This window comes from Paramisgurnus dabryanus, chromosome 10 (assembly GCF_030506205.2).
Source record: "Paramisgurnus dabryanus chromosome 10, PD_genome_1.1, whole genome shotgun sequence".
Taxonomy (NCBI): domain Eukaryota; kingdom Metazoa; phylum Chordata; class Actinopteri; order Cypriniformes; family Cobitidae; genus Paramisgurnus; species Paramisgurnus dabryanus.
The window spans coordinates 25,487,527-25,508,599 of record NC_133346.1 but is presented as its reverse complement, the minus strand read 5'-3'; the positions used below and the strand labels follow the sequence as shown (position 1 = coordinate 25,508,599).

Genomic DNA, 21,073 nt, shown 5'->3' with positions numbered 1-21,073 from the left:
CCCAGCTTCTTAAATGTTTTTTGGCTTACCCTCCTTGTGAAGGGTGTCAATGATTGTCTTCTGGACAACTGTCAGATCAGCAGTCTTCCCCATGTTTGTGTAGCCTAGTGAACCAAATTAAGAGGTAATTTTGAAGGCTCAGAAAACCTTTGCAGGTGTTTAGCTGATTGGCATGTCACCATATTCTAATTTGTTGAGATAGTGAATTGGTGGGGTATTGTTAAATGTGAGCCAAAATCATCACAATTAAAGACTTAAAGTACTTCAGTCTGTGTGCATTGAATTTATTTAATACTACAGATGCAAAGTCCGATTCATTTCCGCGAACCGGCTCTTTTCGGACAGTTCGACTCATTGAACCGGTTCAAAAAGCCGATTCACCGGTTCCTGACGTCATCAAGAAATGACATCACTACGCATTTACTATATCAATGAAACATTCAAATAAAGTATTTTGTATCAAGACATTAAAACTACAATATGATTTGCATGCACAATAAATCATACCAAAACTAAAGCTTTTTAATAAAACAAGCATATCAATAAACTATTAAAAAAAAAGAAACTTTGCGCATCAGGCTCATTCAAATCCTCAGTGATTCACACGCAGTGTCAGCAACTCATCCGTCAGAATCGTCGGCAATCCTCGCCTCGGCAATCATCGACAAACTTCGTTCGGTTCTTTTTAAGTCCGACGTGCTATTTCGGCTGTGTGTCATGCGTCATCAACCCGGAACCTATGCCCAAAACTAAAGTTTGATTCAGTTCGATTTGTGAACCGGATCGACCGATTACCTTCTGAGAACCGGCTCAAAAGAACGATTCGTTCAAGAACCTAACATCACTATTTAATACATGAGTTCCACAATTTGAGTTGAATTGCTGAAATAAATGAACTTTGCACCTGTATTCTTCCCAGCATTTTCTACAGAAAATTTTAAGTTCACTATACACTTATGGATTTAGTAAATCAGACAGTTAAACTAAACTATACTTTTAAATAATAATCAATGTAAGTAAAATAGTAATTTTTATGTCACATATACAGTACTGTGCAAAAGTCAAAGTCCACTGTACCACCATTAGATTTGTTGTTTTTGCAATGGTATGACCGTATATAATGATTCCTCAGTTTTTATTAGAATACAGGCAGACACTACAGGATATTTGTTTGCAATAGTACTGAAACATAATAATTTAATAAGCTATTTTAATTATTAGTGATATTCCTCCGGTCTTCTTTTAGGTCTTGTTGTAAATATTACTGGAATGAGAATTCAGGCATACCTGAAACAAAAAAGAGAAATTGTAACCTGCTTTTTTATCAGCTTAAGTAAATGTACTGTGATGACAGAAGTTATTATAAGATTTAACTATGAAAGGATCATATCATGATGAATCTAAATCTTTTCATATACAAGTTCATTGTAGTAACAAACTCGACTTAACTCAACTTAAGTTGAGGGGTGCACGGTTTTGGAAAAACACTTTGGAAAAGGGAGTCGGGCCAAGTACCAAAACACACTTTTAGCCAATCAGCAGTAAGGGGCATGTCTACTAACCGACATTGTTGCCTGGCTTGCGTATGTGTGGGGTGGGTCTACAAAAGAAGGTCCAGATTCAATTGGGGTAGGGGCATGTATGGTTAGGTAATTTCAAATGTCAACATTGGCTTTGAGAGATCATGCAAATAGTTCAATTTGTTTTTAAAGCAGTACTGGTGTCTTAAATTTCCTAAGGTTATTAATGATCAATTCTAGTTAAAGAAACATTTAAAAAGACAGGTCAATATTTAATTTAGTTAGTAGTGAAGAACAAAACCTTGGGTGTAACCATTTCAACCTATAGATGGTGTCATGGGACGCACGCTCGTTTCCACAGTTACGCGTCTGGCCCAAAATTAACTTCCAGTCTATGCTTGTTTATCGGTCTCACTTTTGACTTAACTGATCTCTGGAACAAATACTTTTGGGAAATTTTTTTTTTCGGTTTTCTAAAAGACCAGTGAGCATGGATCACTGCTGTGCAGATTTGGCAGCCAGGTGAAAATTTAAGGATCTGTAGTTAACATTGTATACATTCATTTTACACAGTATCGTTAGGTCATTGATACACTTTAGCAATTATGTGACCTAAGGTTATTTACTTGTTATTTATTTCGCTTGTTATTAAGACTACTACTACTAATCTACTCAAGGACTTAATGATTCTTAGTGAAAGTCTACCAGAAGTTAAGTTTGGACCAAAAAGTCTCTAAGGTACCAATATGCACCGTTTAGGTACAAAAGTGTACTTTATAAAAATGTACCGCCCCAGTGACAGCTTTTGTACCTTCTTGTACCTTTTTTTTCCTGAGGGTGTTCTAGTAGCAAATATACTGTAGCTCTGGTCCTTTAAAAAACGTTTTCTTTCTTTCTTTTTTTCTTTCTTTCCAACATTCCAGCATTTACTGTATGGCAATATTCATGGTGAGAACCCATATTCATTCACAAGCTGGAGAAGGGGTTTTAACATTAAGTGGCATGGCATCTTACGCACAGAAGCCAGTGGCACGTGCCACTAAACTATGTTTAGTTGCACTTCCGGCTTCCATTGCCTTGTACCACTGTGTTAAGTGGCTCATTGAGTGGCACTTCCAGTGTCCAGTGGCTCATACCACTCCATTTAGTGGCTCTTCCACTGACACAGGTCAGTAAAAAGTTCTGTTGAGGTATGTGGCACTGATAGTAACCGATCAATCATTACAGATCCGAAAGTAACTTGCGTGTGCTGCTGCTATATGTTCATTTAATTGTTTTTGTGTGTCCTTTTTGACTGTCTGGTTTAAAGAAATAAAGAAAGAAGTGCTTTTCGTTCTCACCTTAATGCTATCATCTGCAAACAAAAGGGTGTGGTGAAATGTCTCAGTATCTCTAGTAGACTTAAATGACTACGGGTGTTTGTGTGTTCACGACTTGCAGTGCGTGTGTTCACTATTCACTGGATGGGTTAAATGCAGAGGTCACATTCCAAGTATGGGTTACCATACATTGGCAAATACTCACTTCACTTTCACTTTCACTACATTTTAAAAAAGATTTACAAAACCTGATTAAATATAATCAGGAATTTAGCAGATGCATGGTTCACACAACCAAGACATGGTTCACACAACCATGGCTCAGACAAATACTTATTAAATTAAAACACTCAAAATATTACGCATTTCCATTTTAAATATTTAAATATTGTGATCATAAAATCCCTTATGAAGAGCGTCACGATGCTATATATAGCTCTTGATTAATTTCACGCTTTCGGTTAGCTGGAACACCAGACAGTCAAAAAGGACACACAAAATCATTGTGTCATAATTAAATGAACAAATTTAAGCAGTACGCATAAGTTACTCTCGGATCTGAAATGATCGATCGGTGACTATCATTGCCACATGCCTCAATCCAATAGACCTACTGGAAGTTTTAATGACCTATGTCAGTGGACGAGCCACTTAACGGAGTGGTATGAGCCACTGGACACCGGAAGTGCCACTCGACGAGCCACTAAACACAGTGGTATGAGCCAATGGAAACCGGAAGTGCCACTCGACGAGCCACTAAACATAGTGGCCATACCGGAGTACCCAGAGTAAACCCACGCTGACAACAGGAAAACATGCAAACTCCACACAGAAAGGCCACCTGCCTTTGGTGGAGCTTGAACTGGGAACCTTCTTGGTGTGAGGCAACAGTGCTTCTAAGTCACTGTGCCACCCTTTAAAAAAGCTTTAGTTGGAAAGGCGTTTGTTAATATAAAATTATGATTGTTAGATGTACTTCTGGATAAAAATTATTGTTGGTCCTAGAACAACATTTGTACCAACCGGTTAGATTTCAGCATTAGGTTTAGGGTCAAAGTTAAGGTTAGGGCTAGGTTTATTTGTGTAAGGTTTAGGTTAAGTCATGTTTCTTTGACACAAAACATGTTTTGTTGTTTTTATGTGTGCTTACCGGAAAAAGGGATTTTTCAAATCCAGTGTGTTCCCAGATTTAAATCCAGACTGATCAACCACAGCAGTTATATGAATGTCATAGCTCTGTCTGTAAAAGAACATATAAATATAGTGTGTGCAAATAACATAACTGTGTAATACCAAGCATGTTAGTCATACCTATTGTTGGCTATTAGCTGGACATGCCCAGATAACGTCTGTCCCATTTTCACAAAAAGGGGTGTTTGCAGGAGACAGCGCACCTGATACCAGTGAGTCAGAGGTTCATTGGGAGCAGTGGACAGCCATACTGTCATCCTGTATAATATAATAAAAAATTATTTAACTTCATTAAACTTTTCACCAGCATGTAGTTTTCTGGCATTTTTCCTTTTATGTTTTAACCTTGAGCCAACAAAGGCCACATCGAACCAGAATGCAAGCCCATGAATCAGTCCCGACTGCAGCATTTTGAAGACAAAGGGAATTTCCAACCTAGTAACGTAGATTACATAATATGTAAAACAATTTATCATCATCAAAGTTTTATCATTTAACTAAGAGTTTATTAGAGACTATGCGATGACTAGATTTTGACCTGTCATTTTTGCTTGCAGGTATATTCTTTAATTGTCTTTACCGGTGTAAATCTTCCTCTTTTGCCTCCAGAAAGCTGATGCTGTACTTTACAGACCTGGCCATGAGAACGTGCATATCAAATGTGTCCTGAAATGCAAATAGTCAATTGATCTGTTTGATAACAACATTATAAGTCAATCTAAAAACCTACCAGGAGTCAAGAATGTAAGAGAAACATCTCTTATAAAACACATGGACTCACAACTACTGGCTGTTTGAAGAACTCGTCCACAGCTGATGAATGAAGTCCAGTCAAGTTTACACCATAGAAATTGGTCTGATTCCTGATTCAAAAATAATATTTGAGTCATCTACATTTAAACACAATTTTTCATTTACATTTAGCAGATGCTTTTATCCAAAGCGACAAAAAGTAGGAAACAAAACAGTGATTTGTCATAGAGAGGCAATAATACAAGAAGTGCTCATACCAAGGTACAAGTTTTAGCTATTTCAAAACAATACGTGTTGAGAGAGAAAGAGAGAGAGAGAGAGAGAGAGTCGTTCCCCTTACGAAAGGAAAATATATTTACCAATATATTACTTGAAATATATTGTAATATATTGCAATATATTATTTTACTTTTCATTTTCCAATATATTATATATTGGCAATACATGGAATAATATATTGATGGTTTATATATTCTATATATGTGTAATATATTGCCAAATATACAAATTATTGCCACTTTCAAAATATGGTACATGGATAATATATGTGTTTATATATTTAAAAATATATGCAATATTATATTTATAAATATCTGCAATATTGTATTTCGATTTATTTGCGAAAATGTATTAATAATATATGTACAGATATAGTGTCACATATATGTTTACTATATGGTAGAATATATTTCAAATATATGTACAACTATATGGAAATATATACGTAGATATGTGTTCGATAAATTGTGGAATACATTTTACATATATTTAAAATTAGATGGAATTATATGTACATATTTATTGTAAATAAAAACAATATGTGTACATATATGAGAACATGCACATACAATGTATGAACATATATGGGGATATATACAGTATATGTACATGAAACATCCAAAATATATAAATACTTAAATATGCAACCTGCAATATGAAAACATCCACACCACATATTAACACAGACTGATGGGTAATCTATCAAAAGCCATCTTTATTTTATTTTAATCAGGCACAGATACTAAACCCAATTTGAGGTACAGAGGTACACTATATTAAAACCACAAGAGGTTTTGCATTATGGTCAGTCAAAGGAAATGTGATTGGCTTTTCATTACATTACATAAATGTGTTGCATTGCATTTACATAAATTAAATTTTAAAAGAGTGCCATTAAACAAAAAAATATACAAAATATAAATTAAAGCAACTTAAATTACCTATGTCCATTTCAAACTTTCAGCAGTCCCATTATACAATATAAAGACAATATCAATAAACAAAATGCACAGACAATAATGAACAAACTTTCAAGAAGTTTTGGGGACTGTGAAAAAGCAAAGAAATAAATTGCCAAAAGAACAGTCTGTTCTCCAGGTTAGGAGTCCATCTTGGTTCTTCACTGATGTAAACCACTTATATATCCATGCTTTTGCTCTTCACCTGGTATCTTACCTAGCAGATTCTACTGTTGATGGATTTTCTGACATCAGCTTCCTTGGCCGTAGGAAACTGTTTTAAAACAGCATCTGTGGAGCAGAACAACAAGGATTACTATTTCCCTTCTCCTGCTGCCTCTCTTGATCACAAAAATCTCTCCTAGCAGAGATGCAATAAAAACTGGAAAGCACCAGCTCTGAAAACTATGTACCTTGTAAAACTTGAAGTTTCCTTGGAGCCTGCTGACATCAGCCTTCTTCTTCTTTTTCTTCTTGAATTTTACTGGCAGTTGGCAAAAAACTTTTAGAGGCATTACTGCCACCTACTGATTAGGAGTGTGGGTCAGGATCATAATATAGTGACCTTTTTGTTCTTGATTGCAATATATTTTGTATCATATATACATGTATGGTCTATGCATATATTTCAATATATTGTAAAATATAAATATTAAATCCGATATATGGGAATATGTTGCCTAATATATTACATGATATTTTACAATATACTGCAATATATTTCTGTTTCGTAAGGGTCCACCAGGAAGATCCCATGGTTTCTGCCCGAATCTCAGCATGCCTGAGGGACATCTCAATTTGGATGAAGGATCACCATCTCCAGCTAAACCTTGCAAAGACGGAGCTGTTTGTCATATCGTCCGACCATAATATTCATTATAACCTTTCCATTCAGCTAGGTTCTTCGACCATTAAGCCTTCCAGGACAGCCAAAAACCTGGGATTGATGATCAGCTTAGCTTCTTGGAGCATGTTGCCAGAACCGCCCGCTTTTGCAGATTTATCCTCTACAACATTAGGAAAATTAGACCTTTCCTAAATGAGCATGCTACACAAGTCCGAGTCCAGGCTCTAGTCCTGTCCAGACTGAACTATTGGAATGCGTTACTGGCCGGACTCCTAGCCTGCACAACCACACCCCTACAGATGATTCAGAATGCAGCGGAAAGAGTGGTCTTCAATGAACTGAAGAGGGTGTACATCACTCCTTTCTTAGTCAAGTTACACTGGCTTCCTATAGCTCCTTGCATCAAATTCAAGGCTCTGCTCCTGGCCTTTAAAACCACCACTGGGTCAGCACCCCCTTACCTTCACTTGCTTATACAGTCTTACGTACCCTTTCGGTCCCTGTGCTCTGTCACCGAACTAAACCTTGGCTATGTATACTGTGTTAGAATTGATGAGACTAGTTCTAGTGTATTGCTCTTCTTGTGTTGCCCTATTTGCTTCTATTGTTTACTTCATTTTAAGTCACTTTGAACAAAACCATCTACTAAATGACTAAATGTAATGTAAATGTAAATTTTCTATTTATATAATTTATAAGATAGCAGAGTTAGAAATGCAGTCAATATCAATTTGTCAAGTATTTTTGGTAGATAAGAATTTTTAGTTGTTTTTTGAATGTTGCAAGAGATGTGGCTGATTGGACTCCTACAGGAAGATCATTCCAGCAGCAGGGAGTAGTGGAGGAAAATCAACGGGAACGTGATTTAGTGCCCTTTTGTGAAGGTAAGACAAGGCGCAGCTCATTTGCTGAACTTAAGGTTCTGGGTGGGGTGTAGGAATGCAGGAAAGTGTAAAAGTATGCCAATGCAGGGCCAGTGAAAGTTCTGTAAGTGAGCAGTAGTGACTTGTACCTGACACGGCTTCAATCAGTAGCCAGTAGAGAGAGGTGAAGAGCGGCGTTGCATCAGCCCTTTTGGGCTCCTAAAAGATGAGCTGAGCTGCTGCGTTCTGAACCAATTGGAGTGGTTTGATAGACATTGCAGAAAGGCCAGCAAGGAGAGCATTGCATTAGTCCATTTTAAAGATTACCAGGGCCTGGAATGGATCAGGAGTTGTGCCTGCTATGGTGCTCCTGCTCCTGCTATGGTGGGATCATCAGAGTGAAATGAGTAGAAGATCTGGGTATCATCAGCAAAGCAGTGGTAGGAGAAGCCATGTGCCTATAAAAAGGTCCTAAAGATGTTTTGTAGATGGAGAAAAGTAGTGGACCGAGCATTGATCCCTGAGGGAACCCAGTGACAATCTGGTGAGCTGTGGACAGCGTGCCCCTCCACGACATCTTGAAGGATATATCAGAGAGATAAGATTTGAATCATTGGAGAGGAGCACCTGTGATCCCTAGTGATTACAGGGTGGCAAGTAGGATATGATTGTTGACTGTGTCAAAGGCTGCTGACAGGTTTAGCAGAATCAGAACCGATTCTGCTTTTCCAAGTAAGGGTATGTTTACTCTATGAGATCACAAAATTGTCATGATAATCTCCATTCACACTGATCCAAGTTGACTTGTTATAACTTATAAAATATAGTTAAAATAACTCGTCTCTTGTCAAGATAAATAATAGTAAGTTAAAATGACATCTGAGCTGATTCAACAAAAAAATTAAGGCAGCAAAGAATTTTTTACAGTGCAGCTTAAACTTATTACAGACAGAAAGACAAGAACTATGTGCCATGACTCTGATTTGGACAACAGAAAGCTGCTTGGCTTCAGTTTGGTTACGGCACAGTGCAAGTACAGCGCGAGATGTGGGTGGCAGGGAGAATACAGTCTCTCCATGCCAGGAAACCACAACTCCCTGTGGGCCAATGTAAAATAAACCATGATGGTTGAGGCTGTTGTGCATGTGGGATCGACATGGTCTTTGAGGGAACATGATCACACAGAGTAGAGTCTTAAAGGAATGTTCCTGGTTCAATACAAGTTAAGCTCTATCAAAATTATTCATCAATTGAAAAAACATGCAGTTACAGTCATTCACTTACAATGGAAGAGAACAGGCCAGCTTTTGGAGGTTTCAAATACAGTACAGTTTTAGAAAAAGTAGTGGCAAGCCAAGCCAAGACATTCTTATAAAATAGCTCATATGAGTTCATATCAGGATTCAGGCCCCACCATAGCACACAGAGAGCACTGCTTAGAGTTACAAATGACCTTACTCAATAGACTAGAAAACTATGTTGGCATCAGTGGTCAGGCGTAAGCCTGGTTTAGGTTGTATTTTACCGACCGCTATCACTTTGTTTATGTAAATGAGAAAAAGTCATGTCACTCTCAGGTTAAAAACGGCATAATGCAGATATCAGTTCTAGGCCATATCTTTTCTCGTTATATATGTTACCTCTAGGAGAAATGATCAGGAAACCTTACATCAGTTTTCACTGCTATGCAGATGATTCCCAGCTTTACATCCTAGCAAAACCCACCAGTTTTCTAAGCTAACAGCCTGTATTAGCAATATCAGTGACTGGATGGCAAATAACTTATGTCAGATTACAAGCTTCCCATAGAAGGCTGCACTGTTGTGCCATCTTCCACAGTCAATAATCTAGGTGTGATGTTTGACAGCAAACATCTATCTTTCGATATTTCCAACGTCTGCTGCATAGCATTCTTCCATTTTAGAAATATCTCAAAAATATGTCATATGTTGTCTGCATCAGATGCAGAGAAGCTTATCCACGCTTTATGACCTCAAGAATAAACTATTACTATTACTATTACTATTACTTGGGGGGTGTCACGTAAATCAGGTAAACAAGCTTCAGCTGGTTCAAAACGCTGCTGCAAAAAAGCTAACTTGATCTTACATATCTATTTCACATAACTCGTCTTTAAATATACTTATGTTGCAATAATTAGCTTAACTAGACCAATGACCACTTGCGAAATCAGTGGCCCCTCCGCTAATAGGATTTTGTTTATCTTTCCCTGTCTCGTCCTCAACTAACAGAGATAGTTCCTGCTCCCATGAAGCTCATCACACCACTTATCTAATTTGGTTGACCGTTAAAAGTTGATAAAGCTGTTTTACCAGAAGCTGGAGCGGGCATGATGCTCCATGTAAAGCTGTTCATCAGTGAAAGGTGCGAGGTGGATGTCACTGTTAGTAGGAAACATCATTCCTAGCCAATGATAAAAACATAATATAAACATGAAGTCAAAGTATTAAGTCTTAGTGGATGGTTCTGGTCTTGTACAGTGTAAAAAGTAAAAGTTGGATCAAATTATTTCAATTGGTAACGCCTAAATGTGAAGGTTTTTTCTCATTTTAAGTGAAAAATTCAAGTTGAAAATCTTTAAATATTTTAGGTGTTACAATTTCTTTTACCTTTAAAGTATACAACTTTTTAGGTGTTACCAATTTTAAGTGTTTCTATTTTAAGTAAGTTTTAACTTTTTACTGTGTAAATCACAATTCATGCATTAATATGTTACTTCAATTAAATAAAAATTACATTTTGTCTGGTTCAAACTTGCTCTGAAAAGACATTATTTTTCGTTAACATCACAAATCCCTCTTGATCCCTTTCAATGGCCTGGCACTATTCTAAAACATAACACCCACTTTTACAATAAACGCAGTTCCTCCCTCTGTTCTTATTAAATGTTCATAATAATCAGAAAAATACAGATTACTAAAGAAAAACAGGTTAAGCTCAGCTGGTTGTATCTAAACTATAACATTCTTTTAGCAAATCTGCTGAATTTGCTCCAAGAACAGCATGTTGTGATGTAACAGTGTCTTATTGGTGATGGTTTCATACGTGTCACATGACAAACCTTTGGGTTTCAACCAGTTTTTGGCATGTAGATAGCTCTCTAACATCCTTTCGTTGAGAAGCATGTAGCCCATGGGCTCTGAGATTATCATATCCACATTCTCAGGGCAGGAAACCTCCTCAATCTTTCCTTGCAAAACTGTGATTCTGTCAGACAAGTTATTGGTCTTCACTAGAATCTAAAAAAACAAGAATGATACAAAAAATGACTCATAATAATTAAATCCTAAAACTATCCCCACTGAATTAAAGAAGCAAAACCAAGTCCACAGCAATTATGTCAGTAACGCAGAACCAAATGTTCGGGCCGCCATGTGACTTATCACTTCAGAGACTTATCACCTCAGGTGAAGCTAGTGGTGCACACTAATCCTTATTACACGGCTCTCTGGAATGCTTGATTCTGATTGGTCAGTTGAGACATTTGCAGGTTCGTTCTTTTCAAATAATAACCGCTCCAAAATAATAACGCATAGCCGGACTACTTGCACGAGTAAAATCGCTCCGCGCCAATAAAGATCAATAAAGATTACTGTCTGTTTGGCGCCATCTTGTGACAAACACTCGACAACCACGACAAGACACAGACAGCTTACTGAGACTGAACTTGACAAATTAGAGCATGACAGCTACGAAGCCAACACACAAAAAAATACAGAATGGGCATTAAAACTTCTCAAAGACTGGTTAAAGAGAAAAAAATGGAGACAGACAAGTATGAAGCAGAGGATCTTAATAAGGTATTACTATCATTTTATGCATCTGTGCAAAGTTTCGCGAAAGGATAAAAATGTGAATTTAAAACAAATATGCCAATAAAATGTTTCAAATTCATATTCATGTCCAGTTTTTTTTTCTTATGTGGCAAGTAGCCGTGTAATAAGCGGGATAATGTAGAGGCAGCCGGTAGTTATTGGGAAATAAGCCCCTTCAGTGTGATACAAGACCCTCCGCTTCGCGTCGGGTCCTGATCACACTGTCGGGGCTTATTTCCCAATAACTACCGGCTGCCTCTACATTATCCCTTACTTATTGAATTCAAACATTCCTTCTACTTCATGTGCTAAAGATAAAAAACATTTTACATTTTCAGAGTTTAAAACTAGTGCTTGGCACACTTTAAAAAGCTGTGTAATTTTTAACCCAAGTTGGGACAAAACACAGACAATGTTTATATTTGACCCAACACTGGGTTGAAAATAACCCAGCATTTTTAGAGAGTATAAATCAAATGTTGCTGTAGAAATACATGGCAGTAGCCTAAAAAATAAAGAAAGCCTTCATTATCTATGCAAGTTTCTTGGCCAATTCTGTCTTCAAGTCATTTAGTACCCAAAATGTCATGCATTCCTGACGTGCAGGAAACAACCTTTCAAAGGACCTCTTGAAAATCTTGAAACCCTGTCAAAATGTTCTAGTAAGGCTAACTTGATCTGGGTATTTTTTCACAAAACCCATAGCGTAAGCTTTAGGTATTATGAGTAAGAAGACAGATAGTGATAAGCGATTTATAATCCAACAGAGTCAGATGTGCCATCACTATGCAATGAATGCTCTTTGTAATAGATTTATGCATAAAAAGCTATAACTTGCTGATGTAACTTTAACAATAAGATTCCCTTTGTTTTTTTCAGATTTCCTGTTCATTTACATTGTATAGGCAGAATAATACAATGATGCAATAATAAAGAATAATGCTTTTTCAAATAAATTCAAAGATGGAACAAGAAATAGATTGTACAAACTTCAGCATATTTGGCTGCAGAACTGGCCTTCACTGCATATACTCTCTTTGCTCCTGCCTGAACAGCAAAAAAAGACAATATCCCTGTCCCACAGCCAACATCAAGAACCACCTACAAAAAAGGCATGAAAACATGGATGTTTTTACAAAGCTTTAAACAATTCAATTCAGAAAAAATGGTTTAGTACAAAAAAAATAATTTTAATAATGTTGTTGTTTATTTCCCTATTTAAAATGTTTTTTCATGGATATAAAATGTTTATCTCTCAGTAGTACTTATTTATTATAATATTTGCTTTAATCCAAACCAATTTACAATGTATTCAATATTGTTCTTTTAAAGCCATACTTTTCCGCAGTGGTTTACTACTGCAAGAGACTTTTGGTTGTAAAAAAAATTATACATTAGTTACAAAATACACATTGTTTCTACAGTGGTAGTAACCAAAACTTTTGCAAATACAAGAGCAATGTTTTATCGACTAGCACAACATAAATGAAAAGTAATGCAGCCCCTTGAATTTGATAGAATCAGTCCCATCCGAATATAGGCCTGTACCCACTTTCTTATTACATGGAAATTTGTATGCATAATAATGAGTATTATCTAAGAATCCACAGTAAAGGAAGCAGTATGCAAGAAGTATTCTGCTTCTGCTGCCATTTTCTACATGTTCAGTATATGTGGTGGTGATAGCGCAGTGGATAAGACACACGCTTTGGTGTGGGAGACCCGGGTTCGAATCCACCGTGATACACCATTGTGTCCCTGAGCAAGACACTTAACTCCTAGTTGCTCCAGAGGCGTGCGACCTCTGACATACATAGCAATTGTAAGTCGCTTTGGATAAAGTAAAGATTTATAGCTTATAAAAGCTGATTGTGCAAGCTAATTTGTCATTCAATGTAAACAGCAGCCAGTAAGCTTGTATGTTTCTTCTACTGCTAACATTCAAATAAAAAACTCCAAATGTATGGAGGCAACAACAAACAGGACGCAAGATTATTAGAAGCCATTATAAACAAGGCGGTCAAACCGAGCAAGTTGAGTACATTTGGCAGTGATAAATGTTTTGGCTGACCAATGTAAGTTGGTTGTGTAATGGTTCATGCAGAGCTTTAAGAGCTTCTAAAATCAATTCTGAGAGTTGTCATGACTGAACAGACTAAACATCACAAACACATACTTTATCTTTAAAGTCAACATCATTGAGCAAAATGGCTTTTTGGTACGTTGCAGTTCTGAGATAATCCTGTAGTGTGTTCTGCTGCTGTGACAGACTGAGCTGAGGGAGAACATGAAAATATGTCACTTTTCTCACAAAACAAAAAAAAATACACTGACCACATGAAAGGGAAATAACATGGATTCTACATATAATAAGACTCTTTACCTGTGGTGTAGATGAATCGCCTGTACTCTGGTTAAAAACGGACTGATCTCTCCTGAGGTCATTCCATGACTTTAGCCTTTTGTGGAAGTACTGAAACTCTGAAACATAAGGCAAAATATACTATTTAAAAAAAGTTATAGCATAACAACCCATCAGAACAGTAACAGCATATGTGTTGTTGCAAATTTTTTTAAACATCACATTACAAAGGCAGAAAACTGCAAAACAACCTTTTACAGACAATACCTGTCTGAATATGATCTAGATAGAGCCTTGAGCCATTTCATTAGCATATAGCCTCTATCACCCAGTGGGAAAATCTTTGCCTAAAAACAGCCAAACCTTCTGAATGGCTTATGAACACCTGATCTGACAGCTGCAATGGGTGTCAATAAAGAATGTCTATTAACTTGCTTATGTAAGCTTCCACTAACTAACTAACTAACTCAAAAGTAGGAGAAATTACATTCCTATGGCTCCAAACAGAGATTAATTTAGAAGCAACCAAACACTTTCATGTTTTCCCTATTTAAAGACTGTTACATAAGTATTTACACATGTAAATATGGTGGCACAAAATAAAACTTTAGTTTGGAGCCATAGGAATGAATGTGGGTAGGCTAATGCCAAAACATTCAAAAAGCACTGTAAGATTAAAAGGACATGCACTGAAAAAAGATAGGCATGTATTAATTCATCTAAGTTGAGGAAAGAACATAGTAAAATATTGAGTAAAAACAGTGGTGTTTTCCTTTAAAGGACTGACCATATCCTTTCCACTTCAAGTGTAAAAAACGCTTTCGAAATCTCAGGTGCAGATTTAGGACAAGAGATTTTAATGAGATCCGGCAGGTTAGCATCTCGCTTGACCAATGGCTGAGTGGTGCAGTCTTCAAGACAATGGTGGAACTGTAAGCAGTAGCCAAAACCAGCTCCAAGTCCCATATTAGTGCAGCATCAGAAAGAAAAGACCTCAGCAGTGAATTTTCAAGAATGTTTACTGACTGCCAAGCCATATCGTAAGTCATGTCATGCTGCTATGAAATGATCATGGATGGAAACATGCAAGCTCCAAGAAATTGGAGAACCACTTGGACAGGGCAGTGCACCCCAGCCAGGAGCATATCAAAATGCCTAGAAGTTGATCAAAGTAATTTATGGCAAGACCACTGCAGTGTGCAAGCACCAAAGAAAATACCTTCATATATGAAACCTAGAGATAAACGTCTAGAGACTTAACTCTTGGTTGGGTCAACTGGGAAAAAAGTGAATTCTGCTGAGAGCATTTGTGATACATCAGGAATACATCAGGGGTACAAATCAAGGTGGAGTATCTTGACAATAATTTCAGCCATTGTGGCACATTTCCCAATTGCCAGGGGAAGAACTGTTGGGGTGAATACTGTCCAGTTTTGACCAGTACCTTTCCAATATCTCCATGTGTGGCACACATTTTTTTATACTTCTATACTTTTATACAGATTTTATACTTCTTAAAGGAAAAAGAAAGTAATGCAAGCACAATATCTAAGAAATGATTATAAAATATAAATTTTATGAGGCATGAAGTAGTTTTGGTAAACACACAATAGATCAAAAACATTTTATATTGAAATCATGATGATGGCTTCTAATTAAATGTATCATTGTCATAGGCCATATTTGTTTAAATGTCTGAGACAATCTCATTAGGACATACCATTTATATCTGAGTAACATAGTAATAATGAGATTAAAAACTCACCTGACTGAGTCGTGAAGCACAGAATTATACTGAAACAGCCCAATGTTATGAGAAATGAGCGAGTTGCCACACGACAACATTCTGTCTCCCGTGTGACTGAAAATTTTAAAACACAGACCCCATCACCTGCAATCAAGATCATATGAAAACACATATGAATGCTATTTAAGCTGTGAAAGGAATAGTTCCCCCCCAAAAAAAATCTACATTCATCCATTGAAACCTTTATGACTTTCTTTAGAAAATAATTTTTACATTGGTACTTCCACATTTTCAAACACAATTAGTTTTTAAATGTTTTTGTACCTTTGCCATTTCTAATAGTCTAATCCAGCATTGTGCTTTCTAAACATATCTGAATAATATTTAACAGCTTTTCAGTTTCAAACAATTAAAATTTTTGACCTATTGGCAACTGACAGCTAGTGGTCACTTCGTACTTTAAAAAAGAGAAGCGTGAACTTTTATGTTCTGTAGAAGAAAGGAAATCATACAGGTTTGGATCAACACAAGGGTGAGTAAATGCATAACAGAATACTGGTATCTGATTTTCTGCGGCACAGGGCAGAAAGTGCTGGCGGCCAAGATCAGTGTACCGTGTCAAAGAAAACAAAGTTTGGTGCAGAATTTGCTGGAGCCCAAAGAACAGAACAGCCTCACCGCTTATAAAGTATGCACAGCGAGGCAGTAAATTCTATCGACCTGTCAGCCAGACCACACAATGAGACCCAAGAAAATGTGTTGCCCACCTGAATAAAGAGTCTTCATTTGTCCTTCAACATTGCCATGCAAAGAGCAGTGGAAGAGATTATTTGTTAGGAAAAACGCAGTTACAGTAGGTTGTTCTTTAAGATCTTAACTTACTGGAAAACTGTTTAGTTTCTATTTAATGTCACACTGTAAAAAAATATTTTCTGAATTATTTTTTTAGTTTAATTAACTCAGACTTACAAGTAAGTTTAACAAGCTATTATTCATCTTTACAAAAGATAAGTTGCTTATGAGGTTAACTTATTTCAACTAAAGGCAGCAAAGATTTTTTACAGTGCATGTATTCAGGAAAAAGATAAAATAATAAAGTTGGTATTAAATGATCCTGTGTGACTCATAATGTGTAAGAAAATACTAACATTGTAAAGAATCATGTGGGTGGGGATGTTTTAAAAACATTTTTGTTTTCTTTTCTTTATATACAGTGTATATTTATAAATATATAGCTTGATGTTTGTTCTTTACTTTATTAATGTGTAAAGGTTTATATCTTTACATATAATGCACTTGTACCTTATGTCTATGTAAACAACCTTCTGAGATTCAAATGAATAAAAAAACAGCAAAAAAATGTGAGCCATAAGAAATCTTTATTTATTAAGATTTATTTATCCTGGAAAGCAGTGCTAATAAATTAAGATCAAACTCAGAAGCTAACGATGTAAAACATTTAAAGGGCAGAGATTTCAAAATGAAGTCAAACATTTCTCTTCAAATGATCTAAGCTTTGCTATTCACATTCATTAGCTTTATGCTCAAACTTTATTTAATAATTGAATAGTTTATGTTTATTTTTTATAATATAAATGTTTTTGAAAAGCATCTCAAACAAATAACTTATAAGGTCATCTGAGCTTTAACACAGCAATAACATTTCCCTCTGTGAAGCTTTGAAATTAGTTTTTTAGTTATTATTGTTAGCCTACAATTTATACTTGAAAACATAAAGATCAAAACCATGTAAAAGCAATACAAAAAACATAATTACCATCATTAATGGTGAAGTAGATGTCATTCAGCTCTCTGCTTACTTGAAGTGTACGTTTCTGATGTTGACTCTGTGTAGAATCCAGCAGATTTTGCTTGATATTGCTTTCATTTAGAAATACCAGGGAGACAGAGAAACTCATCTGATTATCACCCATAATTAAACCAAGTCTTTATTGTAAGGCGCCGGACCTCTCATCCTCTCATTCCTTTTTGACAGAGTTTGTGAAGTTCCCATTAGAGGAGGTTCTTAAAAGGACCTGGAGTGCAAAGAAGGTGGAGCTAAAGTAAAAGTAGTAGATAGTAAGTAGTTTGTTACATTCCTTACAACAAATACTTCTATAACAAATCTTTAAAACACAAAAATCACGTACCTTCTCTGGTTCTGTTCCTCATCATTGGAATGCTCTACCGGTTGCAACAAGATCTGCTGAATCTGTAGTAGTCTTTAAGAATTGGCTAAAAACCCATCTCTTCCGCCAAAACCTCACCTGCTAATATCTTTTCTTGTTTTCTATATTTATCTTTATATTCTCTGTCTTAAAAAAGCACTTACCCTTGGCTATGTATACTGTGTTAGACTTGATGAGATAGTTCTAGTGCACTATGTATTGCTGTTCTTGTGTTGCTCTAATTGCTTCTCTTGTTTCCATTTGTAAGTCGCTTTGGAAAAAAGCGGCTGCTAAATAAATAAATGTAAATATAAATGTTATTGCCTTGCCAAAAGAAAAAGAAAAACATACTCCTCCAAAGGGATTTATTTGATTCTCACCAAATCTGTCTCACATTATGTCAAGACAGTGAAGATTATGTGCAAAAACTGATGAAGGCTACTAAATATTTTTCAAAAGTTTATATTCTTTGCTAAAAAGCACAAAAGATTTGTTATGTGCAGGCATTGTGTGATTTAGACATTTGGTCATGAGGTCTAATCACGTGTGGCACTTACAACATTAACATACCTGTAAAAATAATAAAGTAAAATACAAATAATGAATTGAAGCTTTTGACTCTAAAGTAAGAGACTTCAATTGCTGCCCTATCCAGGATTTGAACCCTCAATCTCCAGGTCTCATGCCTGTCACTCATTTGGTTGAGCTACAGTGGAGACATACTTACAGACAGCTACTTAAGCTAGATTGCTGAAGTGACAATGTGTATATTCAAGTTTGGAGAGATTTTTCTCAAGAACAGAATATTTTTTTAAATCCCCTGTAGGTAGTCAAACCTGTTCAAACATTTGACTCTACATGACACAAAATTGTCAACCATTTTAATTGCTGCCCTGCTGGATTTGAACCCCCAACCTCTGGATTTCATGCCCATCACACATTTGGTTGAGCTACTGGGAAGGCATTTTTAAAAAAAAAAATATTTAACCTTTATTTAACCAGGAAAGTCCCGTTGAGGTTAAAAACCTCTTTTTCAAGGGAGTCCTGGTCAAGAGGCAGCAAAAACATAGTCAGTTACATTTATAAAAGTTGTTACAATACAAATAATTAAAAACATTTACAATTTATACAGATCATTTCAGGTTCTCTCAATCTGGCCTTAAAAACATTTAAGGAAATAAGTACCGATAATTTCAAGTCTTTTTGCAAAGAGTTCCATGCAGAAGGAGCGGAGTAAACAAAAGCCCTTTTTCCCAATTCTGTATGGGCAAATGGAACCAAAAGCAGCTAGTGATCGTTTGATCGCAATGAATAAGAACCAGCACTTCTCCATGTTATTAAATTACAGATGTAAGATGGTAACAGACCCAGCATGGCCTTATAGATAAAAATATGCCAATGCCCTGATCTCCTGTTAGACAATGATGGCCATCCCACTTTACCTACATTATCCCATCAAATATTCTCCATAGAATTTTAGTTGATTAAACGGTTTAAAAGTTATTCCTGATTGACAAATGTATTACTTTTGAACAAAGATAAATATCAAAATTCTGTTTGGTCATTTCTATGCGGCTCAGTCCAAAGAAAATCTGAGCCAAATTGTGTAACAATTCAACAAACACTGCAAAAGAAGTAGTAAAAAAACTGAATACTGTACTTTTCAAAATGGCCGCTACTGCATTTTTGAAATGGTGAAATTATTGCAAGCAGTGCAGAACATGGAAAACAGACTGGTTAAGAATAATAGGTGAGAATTAACTCAAAACAAAATCTTAATAGAAAAACATAACACATGCATCAGGCAGAAATCGAACCTTCAACCTCTGAGTTTTCATGCATGTGATTTAGTAGACTGTGCTACACAGTTGGTGTAGCTGGCCAAGGTTTTCAGAGCTGCAAACATTCAAATGGCCCAATCAAGGAAGATGCAGACATGACATTGCAGAGCAGAAATAACAAAATTACAATTTATATGAGAATCAGATAAGAATCAGAATCAGTTTAAGTGAGGAGAGTTACAGTTTAAGTCAAGAAAAACATTTTGTATAGTAATGCACAACATGTTATAATACAGTCATAATAATTTAATATGACAAAGAGACAATGTCACAGGGACAGTCAACTTTGGACAGGTATTTCTCGGGAATGGCAGAGAATATCAAAAATGTGTTTGGTCATTTCTGTGCGGATTGCTCTAAAGTTTATGTGAACAGAGCCTGGCATAAAATAGACTTAATTTGCAAAAGTAGTAGCGAAAAAACTACTTCACATATGCTATGAAATAAGATATGAACAGAATGTTGGAAACTGACAAATGAGATATCGTTGCAATCGACAGAAACCAGTGAATAAAAATTCACAGTTTTTAGAAGTTATAGGCTGTTATAAACCCTAGGTGGCGCTGTTTTCAGATTTCCCAGGTACCTTCAGGACATCATACCGATGCTCCCTACCGATTTTTGTGCCGATACATCATATAGATTAATAGTTATCACAATTTATGACAAAATTCAAAATGGTGGACAGGCGGTTTGGTCATTTCCGGCATAATATATATCGACAGATTTGTCATGAGCCAAGGAATCTATAGACACTAAGATCATAATTTTCTATCAAACATTTCAATAGTTATGGGCAAAAATTGCAATTTTTCATATCTCATGACCCATAGGTGGCGCTGTCCTCATATTTGGCATGGTACCCCAGTTCATGGTCCTTATTGCTAATGCTATGAGGCCTATATGAGTAATCAGATGCAAATAGAAATATAAAACCCAGTCCTAATTAAAAAAGAAAATATTGAATCCAATATTGGGTAAACATATAGCATAACAAGTGATTTATAAGCTTTTTTTAGGCTGGTCATTTTTGACTGGGAACAAAAAAAAAAAAAAAAAAAAAAAAATTTTGACTGGGAACACAAAAGGTATTATAGGGTTCTGAACACAACCTGAGGGTTAAATAACTTTAATTCATATTGTTTACTCATGGCCTCCTCATTTTCAGCGGGGGAGTGGCATATCTGCTGCTCAGAAGATGCTTGCATAATATTTGCAAAGTCTATGAATCGCCATGTATACACAAAAGGCTAATATTTTAACTAAAAAAATGTTGGCTTGTAAATAGTTTGACAACGGTATTAGCCGAATAATTACGTTGCTAATGCTAATCATTATGGCTTATTTCTCTTTAAGTTACCTGTTGTCACTTTTGTTTGTCCTCTTGA

At 36.1% G+C, this 21,073-nt stretch overlaps 1 protein-coding gene across 2 annotated transcripts; it reads right to left on the bottom strand.

Moving 5' to 3' along the window:
• Positions 1-851: 851 nt before the first annotated feature.
• Positions 852-19,714, bottom strand: carm1l (coactivator-associated arginine methyltransferase 1, like). Of its 2 annotated transcripts, XM_065240621.2 has the most exons (13): positions 17,454-19,702; positions 15,695-15,820; positions 13,951-14,048; positions 13,744-13,842; positions 12,558-12,668; positions 10,814-10,991; positions 10,065-10,155; positions 4,812-4,893; positions 4,611-4,696; positions 4,376-4,465; positions 4,151-4,288; positions 3,990-4,079; positions 852-1,287 (listed from the first exon to the last, which is right to left on the bottom strand). In XM_065240621.2, the coding sequence occupies exons 1-13, from the start codon at positions 17,608-17,610 to the stop codon at positions 1,278-1,280; spliced, it is 1,356 nt and encodes a 451-aa protein (XP_065096693.1). In that variant the 5' UTR covers positions 17,611-19,702; the 3' UTR covers positions 852-1,277. The 2 variants fall into 2 exon arrangements, with proteins under 2 accessions (XP_065096693.1, XP_065096696.1); XM_065240624.2 differs by lacking the exon at positions 852-1,287 and having other exon boundaries at positions 3,986-4,079; positions 17,454-19,714.
• Between the last annotated feature and the right edge of the window lie 1,359 nt (positions 19,715-21,073).